This window comes from Micromys minutus (assembly GCF_963924665.1).
Source record: "Micromys minutus genome assembly, chromosome: 9".
Classification (NCBI taxonomy): domain Eukaryota; kingdom Metazoa; phylum Chordata; class Mammalia; order Rodentia; family Muridae; genus Micromys; species Micromys minutus.
The window spans coordinates 19,926,203-19,941,369 of NC_137978.1; the positions used below are offsets into that span (position 1 = coordinate 19,926,203).

Here is a 15,167-nt window from a genome sequence, read left to right on the forward strand (position 1 = left end):
CCACAGTGGGAAGGCACCGTTAATTGGATGGCCATGGTAGGTGCTCTACAAGGTCTAGCCCAGCATTACACATTGGGGTTCTGGCCCTTGCTGGTGTATATAAGTGCACAGGCAGACAGAGGAGAGAAAGGCTTTTATTTTTTCCAGATAGTTCTAGAAAAACAGAGTATCTCTTGTATAATCCAGCCTATCAATGAGAATGGATACAATGGAACCAATTTCTTTCACTCAATGCTTCTCTTTCATATTAGGATAATTTACTTCATATTTTCTCACCATACAGAGATGTTGTTTACTGGATGATGTTTATAAGTCTTATATAAAAGTCTAGTTTTCATATAAGATTTATATTAAGTCCATTATTTATAACTTTTTCATTTTATACCCAGACCAATATGTATGTGACAAGCTCATTTTGTTTTCTTCTTATGTACTGGAAGGAAAACCATTTTAAAATTTGTATTGTTTGGGACAATATCCAACACTCAAATGCTGGACTTCCCTTTTACATGGCTGTGTTCTTAGTTAGCATTTCCTTTGGTTGAAGCTACCCATGGCTAGCGGGAGCAGATGCTGTATCTGGACTGTTTACAACCACAGCGCATGATGCTCTTGCATTTGAAAACAGCTCTTCTATAACTTTATTTAATGTCTTTCATGACTGTGAAATATCCTTCAGTTAGTTTCTTGTTTTCTTTTATTTTCTCCAGTACTGCTTCTAGTAAATATGATGCAAAAGGAAGCTGTAAGAGAACAAAAAAACATTATCAAAACTCTCTATTTTCTTCAGTTCAAAAACACATACAAGAGCTGATAAGATGGCTCTGAAGGTAAAGACATTTGCTACAAAATGTGAGTTCCATTTATGGGAGGAGAGAACTGATTACTGAAGTTTTCATATGTCTTACACACACACACACACACACACACACACACACACACACACACACACACACTCAGACACACACATACACAGAGAAACACAGAAACACACACACACACACACACCCCATATGACTTATATGATTACACAAATATAATAAAGTAATACAAAATTAGAAAAAATGGTTTGATGAAAACTATACACTAAATATCACTAGTCCATTAACATTTAGCTATCTGTAACTTTGAAGTTATAATGGGGCCCTACTGGATCTCTTTTCAGCAGATCTTCCTGGTTAGTGTGGGCAATTTTGGCTTTTCTAATAAAAATGATAAAAGAGCAGAAGTAAAATGAAAAAAGATAAACGCCTTATTGAACAATTCATGGTTTACTGACCATGTTAATGATGTAATCTGCAATACAAGCAGCTAAGCCATTCATCTTCAATCAGCTGATCAATAGCAGGTTACAGTCATCTCCAGGGCACGCAGCCCCACAGTAGTAGTACTATATGTTCATCACTCATAAAAGAATGAGAGAGAACTATCAATACACTTGTCTGTATGAGAGCCCAATATCTCAAGAGTTGCAGAATAAAATTTCAGAAAGAAAAAATGGCGAAAGTATACCCATTGATTAAGTTGTTAAAGTTTGTTTGGTATATCAAAGTGTAATACACATGTTTCAGAAACTGCTGAGTTTATGAAATGTTAGAACAGTTTTAAATTTCATAATTGATATAACTTTGCTGCTGTTAGTTTTCTTGTTCCCACTGCTTCCTTGCTCAGTGGTAGGTGACCATATCCCACATAGTTATGGCTTGTAAGTAAGAGAGTCTAGAGTGTTGCTTCAAATACCTTCTGCACATTGACATATTTCTTCTTATATTCTTCCTACATCGTCTCACATGAAACATCTGACATAATTAGAAAATACATTGATTATTTTTTGGGTTTGTCCCTTTGAATGACCAGGGATACACCACATCTGCTCCCTAAATATGGGAGAATGCTCGTAGCACACATACCCCTTCTCTAGAGGGACGTCCAGTCAGGTTTTCTGTTGTGTTAGGACAAGACCTGATGTGTCCCTGGTCAGTGCTGAGCACAGACAAGCAAATCTTCTGCATGGCTCAGCCAGGGGACCACGATTAAGTTGATGAAAATGGTTCATTCCTGAATTTGAACTGGTAGGAAGAGAAAACGTTAACTAAGATCTTTAGTAGTTTTCTACTTTCTAACTAGCCTTGTCATAAAGATAGTCTGGCTGTATGCACACAACCCTCAAACTCAAGAACTCTGCACCTCTGTCTCACCCGAAAGTCACCAGAGAAGTGGCAGACAGGACATGTCTGTAGATGTAGGGTACAGATGAGTGTAAGATTTATATGTTGACGTGAAATAGCCTTTCTAGGTAGGAAAGTCATCATCTTATGCACACATATGCACAGCGCGTGCATACACACACACACACAATATACGAATTTTAGTTTCAGAAATGTGGGAAAACAACACTAGATATAAAAATAAGAATGTATTTCTTTTTTCCTTGAAGACAATAACAACAAATTTGTGGTTTGACAAAAAGTATGTCTGGGATGCAGAAAGGAGTTAGACTTGATAAAACTGCTCATTTTACAGTTTGATAATTAATCCATTGGGGCATTAATATTAGCTCTTAAAGAATGTATAATAAAAAGACTTCTTTTTGTCTAGCAAGCACTAGGCCCCTGATGACAAGACCCTTGGGTAACTATTATTGAACTATCTACATACATACACATTTCTAACTACAAAGAAGATAGAGAAGATGGAACAACCCCTCATATTTTATTGGCAGAAGCAAAAGCAAAAATGAATGCTTAGAAGTTCATTTCCTAAAGGTTTCTAGAAAAATGGTTCTCTGGTGAAGCAAGTCTGGGTAGCACCAAACTTTACCATTCTTCCATTATCTTGGGACCTCTTAACATACCTCTAACTTGCTGTTTCATAGGCACCATGATTCTCAAGAAAAACTTCCTGTTCATAAATTCAGTCCTCTGTCCTTCCTTATGGTCTGTTTACCACGTTTGTTTGCTCTATGGAACACATGGGCGAAAGCTGGCTGTGTTCACCTTGCCTTACAGTAAACAGCTAAACCTACCCTTGTGAGGTGGATAGTTTCCAACACATGGCATACTTGAACATTTTGTTTCTCTTTAAAAGAACTTCCCTTCTAGGAAGCCTGGAGAAGGGAGCAAGAAAACCTGTGACTAACCTGATGCCAACAGCTTTCTCCCCCTTCTCCCCATGACTCTCAATAAAATTGGCCTCAGAATTTAACCCAACAGTTGTTCCGTGTATGTTATTGGCTTGTAAGCTTCTTTAAACTCTCTATACAATTAACACACTGGATATTTCATAAAGAAGCCAGGCTGTGTGGAGCTGCACGCACCTCACTGTTTACAAGCAGTTCAGAAGCATACGGTTTGTCCTTACGTGATTTTACATCATACCTATTATGCATGTTAGTTGAGGTATTTCATTTGTTTTTTCTGTGCCTCTTCTAATGTTTCGCTGAGGTACTCTGTCACTGTTTTCTCTCTGTAATGCATCATTTCTTACAGTTTGACCTCTAAACTCAGCCTTCATTCTGACTGGTGTTTATAAATTTGTAGTTTATCATTGTAATAATAGATGTAGTTTAAATGATCACAAAATATACCTTGTTGTTTGAAAATGTTTTGATCAAAGACAGCCTCCAATTTCTCCCTTCTAGTGGCTCTTCTATCCCCCAAAGCATTCGTTCCCTCTTGAAATCCACTGATCTCATTTAGTGTATTGGTTGAGAGACCATCTACCTACCAAAGCATGAGTAATCTCTCAGGGACTGGACCCCTGGAGAAAGCAGACTCTCTTACCTGCCAGCAATCATCAATTACCTGTAAGTCTTTTCTCAGGTGAGGAGACTGAGGGAGACACATGTCTACCCATGCTAGAATTTTATAGGCTTGATTTTGTAGGTTTTGTGCATAGTTACAATTGCTATGAATTCATGTATGCAATGGCCTTTTCATGACAAATAGGAAGAGAAAATTTAAAAGTACTGAAGGGAGGCATTTGCTCAGTAGATAAGAGCACTTGTTACGAAAGCATGAGGCCCTGGTTCAGATCCATGTCCCTGAGGTAAAAGGTGGACATGACACATGTTGCTGTAACCCTGGAACTGCCGAGGACACTCACAGACAGCCACCAAGCCTGGCCTATACATTTGTTTTCAAATGAGTACATCGCAAATCAACTAGAAGGTTCTAACAGACTCTTTCATATATAACAATTTCTTCTTGCCTTTGAGTCTTAGGATTCTTTCCCAAGTTAATACTATTCAGCTATTTAGCAAGATTTTCAGTAAGTTTTACAGATAAGATTCTGCTTAAGGTAATATTAATTTATAAACATCTCCAAGAGGCTAAGAATGAGTTTTATCATTAGATAGCCATTTTGGTTAATTGAGAATCATTACTTATACCATATACAGATCACCATAAAATGTAAATATCACAAATTAATGTTAATCTAAAGTTACTTGGAATATATCAATCTTCAGTGACATGTAAAAATATTTCAAAATCTTTTTTATTGATTATTTTATTTATTTAGATTTCAGATGTTTGTCCCTTTGTTCCCTTCCTTTTAATTTTCATGTTTAAGAACATATTCCTGTGTGTCTCTGTGAGTACGTACATACAGGTGCAGGCACCAGTGGAGTCCAGTGGGTGTTGGGTGCCTTGAAGCTGGGTTCACAGGTGGTCACAGGTGGGTGTGAACTGGCTAACATGAGTGATGGAGTAACCTTATACTTGGATCTTGACTTTGGGTCCTGGGTAAGAAAAGCATATATTCCTATCTGCTGAGACATCTCAGTAGTAGTCCCCCTGTCCCAGAATCTTATGGGAACTCCATGAACATCAGTTCTTAGCATACAGCTCTAGACTGGTTATTGTTAGGACTGAAATGATACTCAGAGTATGGCATATCTAAGAAAATGATTTAAAAATCTCCATGGCTTGCCTGACAACTTTAGGTTCATATACATAGAGTTCTGAACAACTGGCTGATACCATCATTGAGACTTGAAGTCTTTTTTAAGTGTAAAGTATTTTTAGGAACAAGAAAACCTATACCTCTGATACCATAAAGTCCATAACAAGAGCAAGCTTGTTACCTCTAGACAGTTTTCAGGCAACGATGCTGTTTCTGCTTGCATTGTGAAGGCTGCTAACACTCTTCAAGAAATGCCTCAGATACAGAAAGAACAATGTCCTTTTCTGTAAGTATTTTAAGGCTAGATTCAAATGGGAACTAGACTGGCCAACAGTCAAGAGATTTCACACACATATACACACAAGATGACAAACCTAGTAATTGCACTGCCTTGGCATTCACCTGTGATGGCATGTGCTGAATCACAATGTCTTCAAAGCCTATGTGACTTATTTCTTCTAGATAAAAAAGGAGCGGGGTTCTGGTTCTATCCAAAAAAAAGTGACAAGCATTACATTTGTGGCACACAGAAAATGTGGTGTGGGAAGAGATTTCTTGGTATGAAAGGTTAAACTACCTTAAAGGTCTCAGTAGCTTGGATATCCATGTCATCAAATGTGATTCTGTTACTGGAGGGATTTCCCTGAAGTCACATGGATTCTCAGCCCCCCCCCCTTGGCCTTTTGTGAACTGGTTTGCCACTTTCAGAATCCTAGAATCATTCACACTTATAAGTTATAGTTAATGTTCTTGTACAAGGTGAGATAAAAATGTAGATGTTTGAGAACTATCATAAGAAAACACTGAAGCCTAACAACCATGACTATAAAACATTAGCATTGACTGCAATATCAGGCAGTAACTTTATATTAAAAGCTGACATATTAAAATTAGGGGAACCTTTAAATCTATGGGATAAAGATAACGGTGACTGTTTTTACTCCTGTTTCTCTTTGTCTGAAGATGATTCTTCAAAATATATTACTTTTATTAATATTTAGCTTGAGCATAAAAATAAATTTTATAAAATTATCATACTATAGCTGCTAGTAAAAGGACCAGATACAGTGAGATTCAAGACCTTTTAAGGAAGGCCAATGGGGTTTGTGGCCAAAATAAGGGTGCCGAATTCGGTACAATGCTATGCATTTTCTTATATAGGCATTAATACACATATACACTGCAGGCACAGACTTACACATCTAAATGAACAGCATATACTTTGATATATCAAAATTAGAAGACTGAACTTGTTAAAATAAATAAGAGAAAAAATTATCTATAATAAAATTTGGCATTTAATATTGAGATGTGGTTTTTAAATACAACTCATATTCCCTACTTGTCCTAATGAATACAACTCTTGGAACTTTGCTGAACACTGACAGAGAAATCTGCATCTGATACCCTCCAATTTGATCCCCTGAGACATTTCTTGCAGAATCCATAATTTATTATCACTTAAAACTTGAAAGTGGCTCTAGAAGCCACAGACAAGAACTGAAAATATTAAGACATTTAAGTTATTTTAACTTTCTTCTGCTTCAAGGAAAAATTAGATGATGTTTAAAGCAAATTGGTGGCCTCTCCTATTTATGAAATTCTTGGAAGGCAGTGACCTTTAGTGTGGTACTTTAGAACACATAGGCACAGGGGAAGTTTTTCTGAACAGAACACCAATGGCTTATGCTTTAAGACCAAGAATCAACAAATGGGACCTCATGAAATTGCAAAGCTTCTGTAAGGCCAAGGGCACTGTCAAAATGATAAAACAGCAACCAACAGGTTGGAAAAAGATCTTTACCAATCCTACATCTGATAGGGGGTTAGTATCCACTATTTACAAGGAACTCAAGAAGAACCCTAGAGAATCAAAGAATCCTATTTAAAAACAGGGTACAGAGTTACACAGAGACTTCTCAACAGAGGGATATCGAATGGCTGAGAAGCACCTAAAGAAATGCTCAGCATCCTTAGTCATCAGGGAAATGCAAATCAAAACAACCCTGAGATTCTACCTCACACCAGTCAGAATGGCTAAGATCAAAATTTTAGATGACAGCAGATGCTGGTGAGGATGAGGAGAAAGAGGAACACTCCTCCACTGTTGGTGGGATTGTAAACTGGTACAGTTTACTGGTACTCTGGAAATCAGTCTGGCAGTTGCTCAGAAAATTTAACATGGTGCTACCTGAGGACCCAGCTATACCAGTCCTGGGCATATACCCAAAAGTAGCTCCAATATCTAACAAGGACTCATGCTCAACAATGTTTATAGCAGCCTTATTTATAATAGCCAGAAGCTGGAAAGAACCCAGATGTCCCTCTACAGAGGAATGTATACAGAAATTGTGGTAAATATACACAATGGAGTACTACTCAGCTAAAAATGAGTTCATGAAATTCCTAGGCAAATAGATGGAACTTGAATCTATTATCCTGAGTGAGATAAACCAGTCACAAAAGAAAACTCATGGTATTTACTTACTTATAAGCAGATAGTAGCCCCAGAAACTCTGAATACCCAAGAAACCATCCACAGAACTTATGAAGCTCAAGAAGAAGGAAGACCAGAATGTGGATGCCTCAGTCCTTCTTAGAAGGGAGAACAAATCAGGGGAGGAAATACAAGCCCAAACAGAGGAGCAGGGATTGAAGAAAAGATCTATAAAGACTATCTCACCTGGAGAACCACCGCATATGCAGCCACCAAACCCAAGCACTATTGCTGATGCCAAGAATTTCTTACTGGCAGGAACCAGATATGGATGTCTCCTCAGAGGCTCTCTCAGAGTCATACGGATACAGATGAGGATGCTTGCAGCTAAACATCATACTGAACATGGGGACCCCAATAAAAAAAGCTAGAGAAAGGACAGAAATAGCTGAAAGATTTGCACCCCCATGGGAAGAACAACATCATCATCAGCCAAGGTACTGAGGTGGAGAGGGTGATTGGGAGAGGGAGCACCTTCATAGAAACAAGTTGAGAGGGTGATTGGGAGGGGAGCGGGGGAAGGGTATGACATTTGAAATATAAATACAGAGAATATCCATAATAAAAGGAGAAAAAAAGGAAAGGAACTGTTAGCAAATTCATTATGGGTACGTTATATAAGACAGAAGGGAAATGTGTAACATTCTACTTAGGTGAGCCATTCCTGCAAATCCAGCAGGCCCTCGGCCTGTAGTATGGCTCTTCATCCAGATTCTGTGGGACACTGCAGTATTCCTTTAGTACTTTCTGGGCCACACTAGCACCTATCATTAGAGCCTCCATGGGAGACAATGCTATAACCTGACTCCTGCTCATAGAGAGAATTTTACCAATTGGACATGTATGGGCATAAGTCAAGATCCCTTCAAGATAATTCCTGGGACAATGACACTTTCCTAGAAACAACCTTGTTTCTCTAAACCTCTTGTCTTTGGTTTGGGCCTGTGATACTTTTGATGAATACATAGGCCTTGCAATTCCTACTTTACTCAAGCTCCCACTGTAAGGATTTCAGTGATGAAAACCTGTTTTATCTAAAAAGGCAGCGTACAGTAGAACAAACAAAACATTTACTATCTGTAGCAAATGTTTTGTAATATGATTCTTTTTCCAAAGCCAAGAACTATATGGTATAGGACATGTCTATTCCTACTTTATACTTATAAATTATCTAATTGGCTCAGGTAACTCTAACAGTACCATGGACTGAGTAGCTTGAGCAATCATGTCTGTCTCACAGCGTTTTTGTGTGGTCCAGAGAAAAATTAGCAAGCTGCCTTAGCACACAAGCTCCAGTTCCATTCATGAGTGACTAGTCCCCCTGATTGCATTATCTCTCTCAATGACCCCCTCTAAGCAACAGTGCAGAGGTTTAGAATTCACACAGACCCCACTGAGTATATTTTTTTTGTATAAGTTAAGCTGCCTCTTTATCCAGATTACTACTATCAAATTCATAATTGAAACACTGATATTCATACCTAGTCTTTGGAGCCCCCAAATGATGTTTAACATTTATATAAGAAGATTTATATGTAAAACAATAGATTTTAAGCTCCTAAAGGCTTTTTTTTGTTGTGTGAAAAGAATAATTATGTGTGATTGCGTGTGGCCATTTGTGTGTGTGTGCCTGTGTGACACATGTGTGTGTTTGTGTGTGTGTGTGAATGACTGTGTGTCAGTGTGTGTGTGTGTCTGTGTGTGTGTGTGTGAGTGACTGTATGTCAGTGTGTGTGTGTATTCGTGTGTGCACATGTGTATGTGATGTCGATCAGCAGGCACTGGGATAATTCTCACTTTCATCTATGTAATTGTTATGAACAAAGTTACACAGTATCTGCTCAGGAATCCACTTTCAGCTCTGTCAGCAGTATTCTGAGCAGCAGACTTTCTGGGCAACATAACTTCACTGTTTAGTCTTTGCAGGCAGAGCCCAGGTGCCGTATCTTCCTATGGTGATAAAGAAGGGCTCTGTTTTCTTCCCACTTTCACAGGGACCTCAGTGATTTCTTATTTTGGATTTAAATCTCAGGATCTGAATAGTTTCCGTTGTCTCCACAGTGACCAATGCTTTCTCACAGTACAGGCACACGGTAGACGTGAATGAATGACACTGATCATCCTGAAGTGAGCATGGAGGAGAACTACTGGATTCACGTAAGCCTTGATTTTAGAAAAAAAATTAAAAACTATTTTATTACAACCCAAGACATGGATTGGAGTAGATAAAGCTACCCAGAGGTCTCTACTAAACCAAAGAAATAGTTACTACGAAGCTAATTATGTAAGTTAGAATCTAATAATATTAAAAAATTGCTTTAGCTTTAACCAAAAAAAAAAAAAGTCCTGTTTTGAAACAAAAGCAGCTTCAAGTTGTTACATAAAAACCCCGAGGCAGGGTGAGTAGTGGATTTAAATCTTGGGAGCATGGACACATGTTACAAGTACCATGCAGGAAGAAGCCCCACAGAAGTGATGGCTTCACAGCTCTGTGTGGGACATACGTTAACTCTGTGCTGACTGATAGTTCTCTCCAGTTACAAAAGGCAGGGAAGTTTGCCAGCCTATGGTACAGCCACATTCCCAGGCACAATATAGAAGAAAGGCATTCTTTTTAGAGATAACGCTGGAGAGAAGGGAGCACTCTAATCTCTGAAGCAACCAACAGGAACAGAAACATTTAAGGCCAAAGGAAAGCTAAAGACAAGAATACAACTATTTTTCCCAGGCACTGAAGGAGGGAACAGGGTTTATTCTTTTCTTGTCCACATAAGAATGTGAAATGTTTTCTTCAATGGTAAAGTTAAACTAAGGAAGGACTAGCAAAGCTGAGATAAAATAAGGAAAAGCAGAATGCTTCAAACATTATCAACCTATTAAAAATTCTGTGGTTTTAGTCACTATTGAATATTTCCTTCCTAACACACTGGCTCTCTTGATCACTGAATTTCTTGAGCACACATTCGACTTTCTCATCCCGTGGGCTGCTATGATCCGTTTCTGATTTGGACTGTCTGTGCACTCCCAGGCTGGCTGTGGATCAACTCTGGATGACGCGGGCAGCCCTCCTGCTACCATGGCTGCGGCACATCGGGACCCTGCTGCCCTGCAATCTCTCTATAAAGTACAGTCTTGCTCAAATGCCAGTGGCCTCTGGGCCAGCGCTACTTTCATCTGCTCCTTAAACTATAAAAAAAAGTTGTAGGGGCTCTCATCTTCCCTTCTTCTCTCTCACACAAAAACTGTAAATTTACAAACATATCACTACAAAAAGAAAGCACAAGTGAAATTTTAAAACAAGGATACCCATCCCAGAGAAAATGAAAGCAGGCATTACAGTTACTTTTTGGTGTGTACCTAACTAGGAATCTGCAAACTCCAGGAAAATGTTGAACACATGGGATTACTAACTACATTACGACTCCTTGAAATAGTGAGGTTACATCTGTGTACCCTGTAATCAAGTATACGCATGGACCGAAGGCTCTAACTTTCCTTTCTAGTGTTCTCCATCCAGTGACAGTAATAAATACCACAGTATATAGCTTCACCATGCCATGGTGGGGACAGGAATCATCAGAATAAAATGTCACTGAATGAAGGCAGCCAACAAACATGGCAACAACTGGTGTCAATACTCAAGATTCTAACGTACAACGCTGAACAACAGAGACGGCAGACAAAACACGTCCTATGCTTTTCTGTGAAACAATTTAATACTACTACATCAGAATCGAGTCAGGTAGCTTTGTAGGGAATATGGTTGCTAAGTCTACAGCTCAAAGGTTGTGTAAATGCACACACCAGAAGACAGAAGCTGTAAAGTAAGCAAACACATTTACTGTTTTGCCCAGATAACTCTGTGAGCATCTCAGACTCTAAAAAACTGATGTGCAAAGGAAACGTTTTTGAAAACACAGGATAAATATAATTGCTGGGATAGAGAGAGAGGAGAAAAGAGACGCTTTCTATTCTATAGATTTTTCTCTTGGGCATAATTAGGAAGTGACAGTCAAGTGCAACCAGCGAGATGCCTAGTTTTTCCTCACAAAACCCAAGGAAATCAGCAAAACCACCTCTGTCAGTAATAAAAATCAGAAGTCTTCGACTTTTTAAATGTTATCATATTGTCACAGCGGAATAAAATTAGCTTGAAAAATGATGTAAAGGCGTATGACGCCGTTCATTAAGTATGGCGGCAACAGCAGCACTTCTCAGTGTTCATAAAGGCTGCTCCATTAAATTTACCTCCAGTCAATAATTAGGGGTCCACAAATAAACCTGGGCAATTAAATCAATACTTCCAGGCAATTATATTCCAGAGTCCAGGCTCAGTGGCACAAAAAGGCACTATATCAACCTGCAGCATTAAGCAGTCTGATGCCATTCCAACAGGGAATATTTTAATACTGACTGGCCAGAATAAGCATATATCCAAATAATGCAGAATCTATAAATGTACTTCCACGTGTAAGGATGCATATACACATGTACAAGTGTGCACGCACGCACGCATGCATGCACACATGCGCACACACAGTCAACAACAGCAAAATTTAAACATATTGATTTATTATTTTATGGATATAATTGATGATAAAATTTCTAATTAAAGCAACTACAAGGTCCTAGTTATAAGGCCAACACTTAGAAAATCATTACAGGTTTATTTCTGCCATTGAAAGCTGAGAAACACTTCACACCAACTATCCCTGAACTGCCCATGCCAGGCACTGGGTGGAGGCTGAGCCAGCAACTGAGAAAGGGGCTCTGCAGACTGTGAGGCTAGGAGCCAGCTCTGTGGGTGGCATTCAGAGTTAAGAGCATGTGCTTCTCTTGCAGAGGCTCTGCTCTTGGTTCCCAGCACCCAGAATGGCAGCTTATGGATGGCCGTGTGTTCATCTCCACAGAGAGCTGATAACTGGCCTCTGAAGGCACCTGCACTTATGGGTACCCCTGCCTGATAAGCATGATTAAGAGGAGAGGTGCATCTTAAGGAAAAGAAATGGCCTCTTTTTTCTCAAAATCAAGTTGTCACTGTAGAAGGGCTTCTCTCACACCTGTGTATCTGTATTTGAACAACTGTAATGAAAATGTCACCCATCACATCCTATTACTGAAGTAATTTCAGCTAAGGTTTGAAAACTACAGAATGTTAGCACTAAGAATACGAGTGGCCCATGTGTCATTTACTTATTGTCTTTTGTTCCTTGTATTGGTGCTGGGGTTGGACTCAAGTCTCTTTACATGGCTAATCAGAGCACAGCGCATCCTTGACTTCACCGCTAACACAGGAAATGCTACCCAGCGATATGAACTAACAACAGTTACTATCAACCCGCTTCTAATTGTTAGAAACATTCACAGGCTCTTTTAAAAGTCACTGACAGATGATTCTTTTCTTTTGCTACTTTAAGAATTATGTTTTGGCTTTTCTTTATTTTAGGTTGGGTTTCAAATAAACAATTAGGCTGTGCACAAAAAGAGACTATAATGAAAAAGTTTTAGAATGCATTACATGCTGTCAGTGATGTCAAAACAAAAGCTGGCTCTGACTAGAAAAGCAGGCCTCTCACCTGCCAATAAACTGCCCTTGATCACTTACAAGAGGGGCACATCCCAGCAGACCATGTGTGTATTAAAAAAACACTTGAAAGGGGAGGAAGAGTATATCACACTGGTCACAGTAGCAGCCTCAATAGAGCCCGGGGGGACCCGGCTCGGCTCGGCCTTGTCATCCTCTATGCGGCCTTCCACTCAGCCCAGAAAACGTCGATAGGAAAATGTTTGAGGGGCCTCTGGTGGAAATTTTTTCATTCTTTCTGCATTGACAGGATGCCAAATCAATATTTACTTCCCACTAACAAGCTGCTCGAGGTCTCAGTAGAAAATATTGTAGAGAATGCGGGAAGACACAGTAATAAACAGCTGTCTGGCTGTGAGGAAAACATGAATTGACTGGAAACAGGTCCACAGTAAAAGGTCACCGAAACCCATGAACTCCTCAGGTGTCCGTATCAACTTCCAACTTTAAAGACACTAATAAAGAATCTCTTTTCCTAAGAGGTTGGAAGAATGGATCCTTTTCACTCTTCCAAGCAGAGCGGCTGACTCAATAATTTAATTAATGCACTTGCTGAGGCCCGTGTCGGCTCCTTCTCAAGGTATTTGCTTCATTTGTTAAGTCCAAAGGTACAAATAGGGGGTTAACTTCACTGTTGACTCAGGGGACATTTCTTCACCTGACAGAAATAAATAAGGGTATCTGCAAATGTGAGGCTGGCAGTATTTATTTGGAAATTTATTTGGGAATTTTAATATATGAAATACAAAAATGAAATACCTGTCCTTCAAGAAGTTTCTGAATGTACAACATCCATTCCTTGTCATTTTCAGCATCTATCTTTGTCTTCTCAATTTCCTAAGGAAAGTAAAATCAGGTACATTAACTGATGTGAACGCATTCAATTCCAGTAGGGAGATAACTGAATACATCTATAGGACATCAACTAAGAATGACTGGAAACTCTCTTCCAAGGTGCAATATTTAAATCCATGCAATTTCATATTTAATTATAAATATTTACATAACAATGGAAGCGATATTTGTGTTTTAGATTTCATAATAATTTTTTTTCAGCGTTTACAGTGTGGTTCCAGATATGGATGAATGGGAGTAAAAAAGATGTTACAGTCAAAAGAGGATGCAGGGCTGGAGAGGTGGCTCAGTGCTTGTTAGGAGTGCTTACTGCTCTTGCAAAGGACCTGGGTTTGATTCCCAGCACCCATGCCAGGTGACTCACAATAGCTTATATGTCCAGCTCTAAGGAAACCGACTCTACCTTCAGGCCTATGCGGAGACTCCCCACCCCTCCCTCCTGCGTGTGAGCATGCACACAGAAACACCATATGCGGAAAAAGTCGAAGCATTTGAGAAACTAACACTGGTTGAAATTTACTACATGTCAGTCTTCACACTAGGCACTCCACACAAACTCTCATCCTTCAACATGAATTTACTGCAGCTGGATGTAGTTTAAAGAACATAATTCAGGCAAGACACTCCACCCCTTAATCTCCAAAAGATGTATAGTTCAATCTAAATGTACTCTGGTCTATAATTAAGCACAGTGAATATATCAAGGTGGCCTGATATTGTTCAGACTGTGTGCTCAAGTTCTTTCTGCTTCCAGGAGGGTTGCGCGTGTGGCATGCGCAGCTGCCGGCAGAGGTCTCTGGTATCAGGTGCATCAGCTCAGAGGCATGGGTGCTGTTTTGGCAGTCTTTGGAACTATGAGGCACCTTTTCTAAAGAAGACATTGTCTAACTCCCCTATTCAAGTGATGTGATGTTTTTCTAAGGCCACAGAGCATTTTCATAACACCCAACAATAAGAAGCATGTACCTGCATTTGTGTAAGTACACAGGCACAGGCACACGCACTCAGGCACTGCTGCCTGCCTTGCACCTTGTTTGATCCTGCATTTGATAATATTCTTTTACTTCCACAACCAGTCAGACAGGCTGTGGCACAAATGCTGAGACTTGGGAATAGGAGACTAATGACTCATTATCCCATTCACCCACAGGATGAAGACCATCTCCTCAGAGTTCCCTTGGATTTTTTCCAAAAAATTCTTGGCAGTTTAAATATCTTTATATTATAGATCTTCTTACAGCAGAAAATCTCTTACACACTCAGGACTGCAGGCATTTCACAGAGGACGATCTCCTACAAACCTTAAATATGGTGCTTCATTTCATC

At 39.3% G+C, this 15,167-nt stretch overlaps 1 protein-coding gene across 1 annotated transcript in view; it reads right to left on the reverse strand.

Annotated features, from left to right (window-relative positions):
• Window positions 1–390: 390 nt before the first annotated feature.
• Window positions 391–15,167, reverse strand: part of CNTLN (centlein) — a gene marked incomplete at its 5' end in the record, with an annotated part of 250,033 nt that continues 235,256 nt past the window's right edge. The window contains 2 exons of the mRNA XM_080921559.1: window positions 391–743; window positions 13,746–13,823. Of these exons, the coding sequence (XP_080777685.1) occupies window positions 642–743; window positions 13,746–13,823 (180 nt within the window). The 3' untranslated portion in view covers window positions 391–641. The remainder of the gene's footprint in view (window positions 744–13,745; window positions 13,824–15,167) is intronic.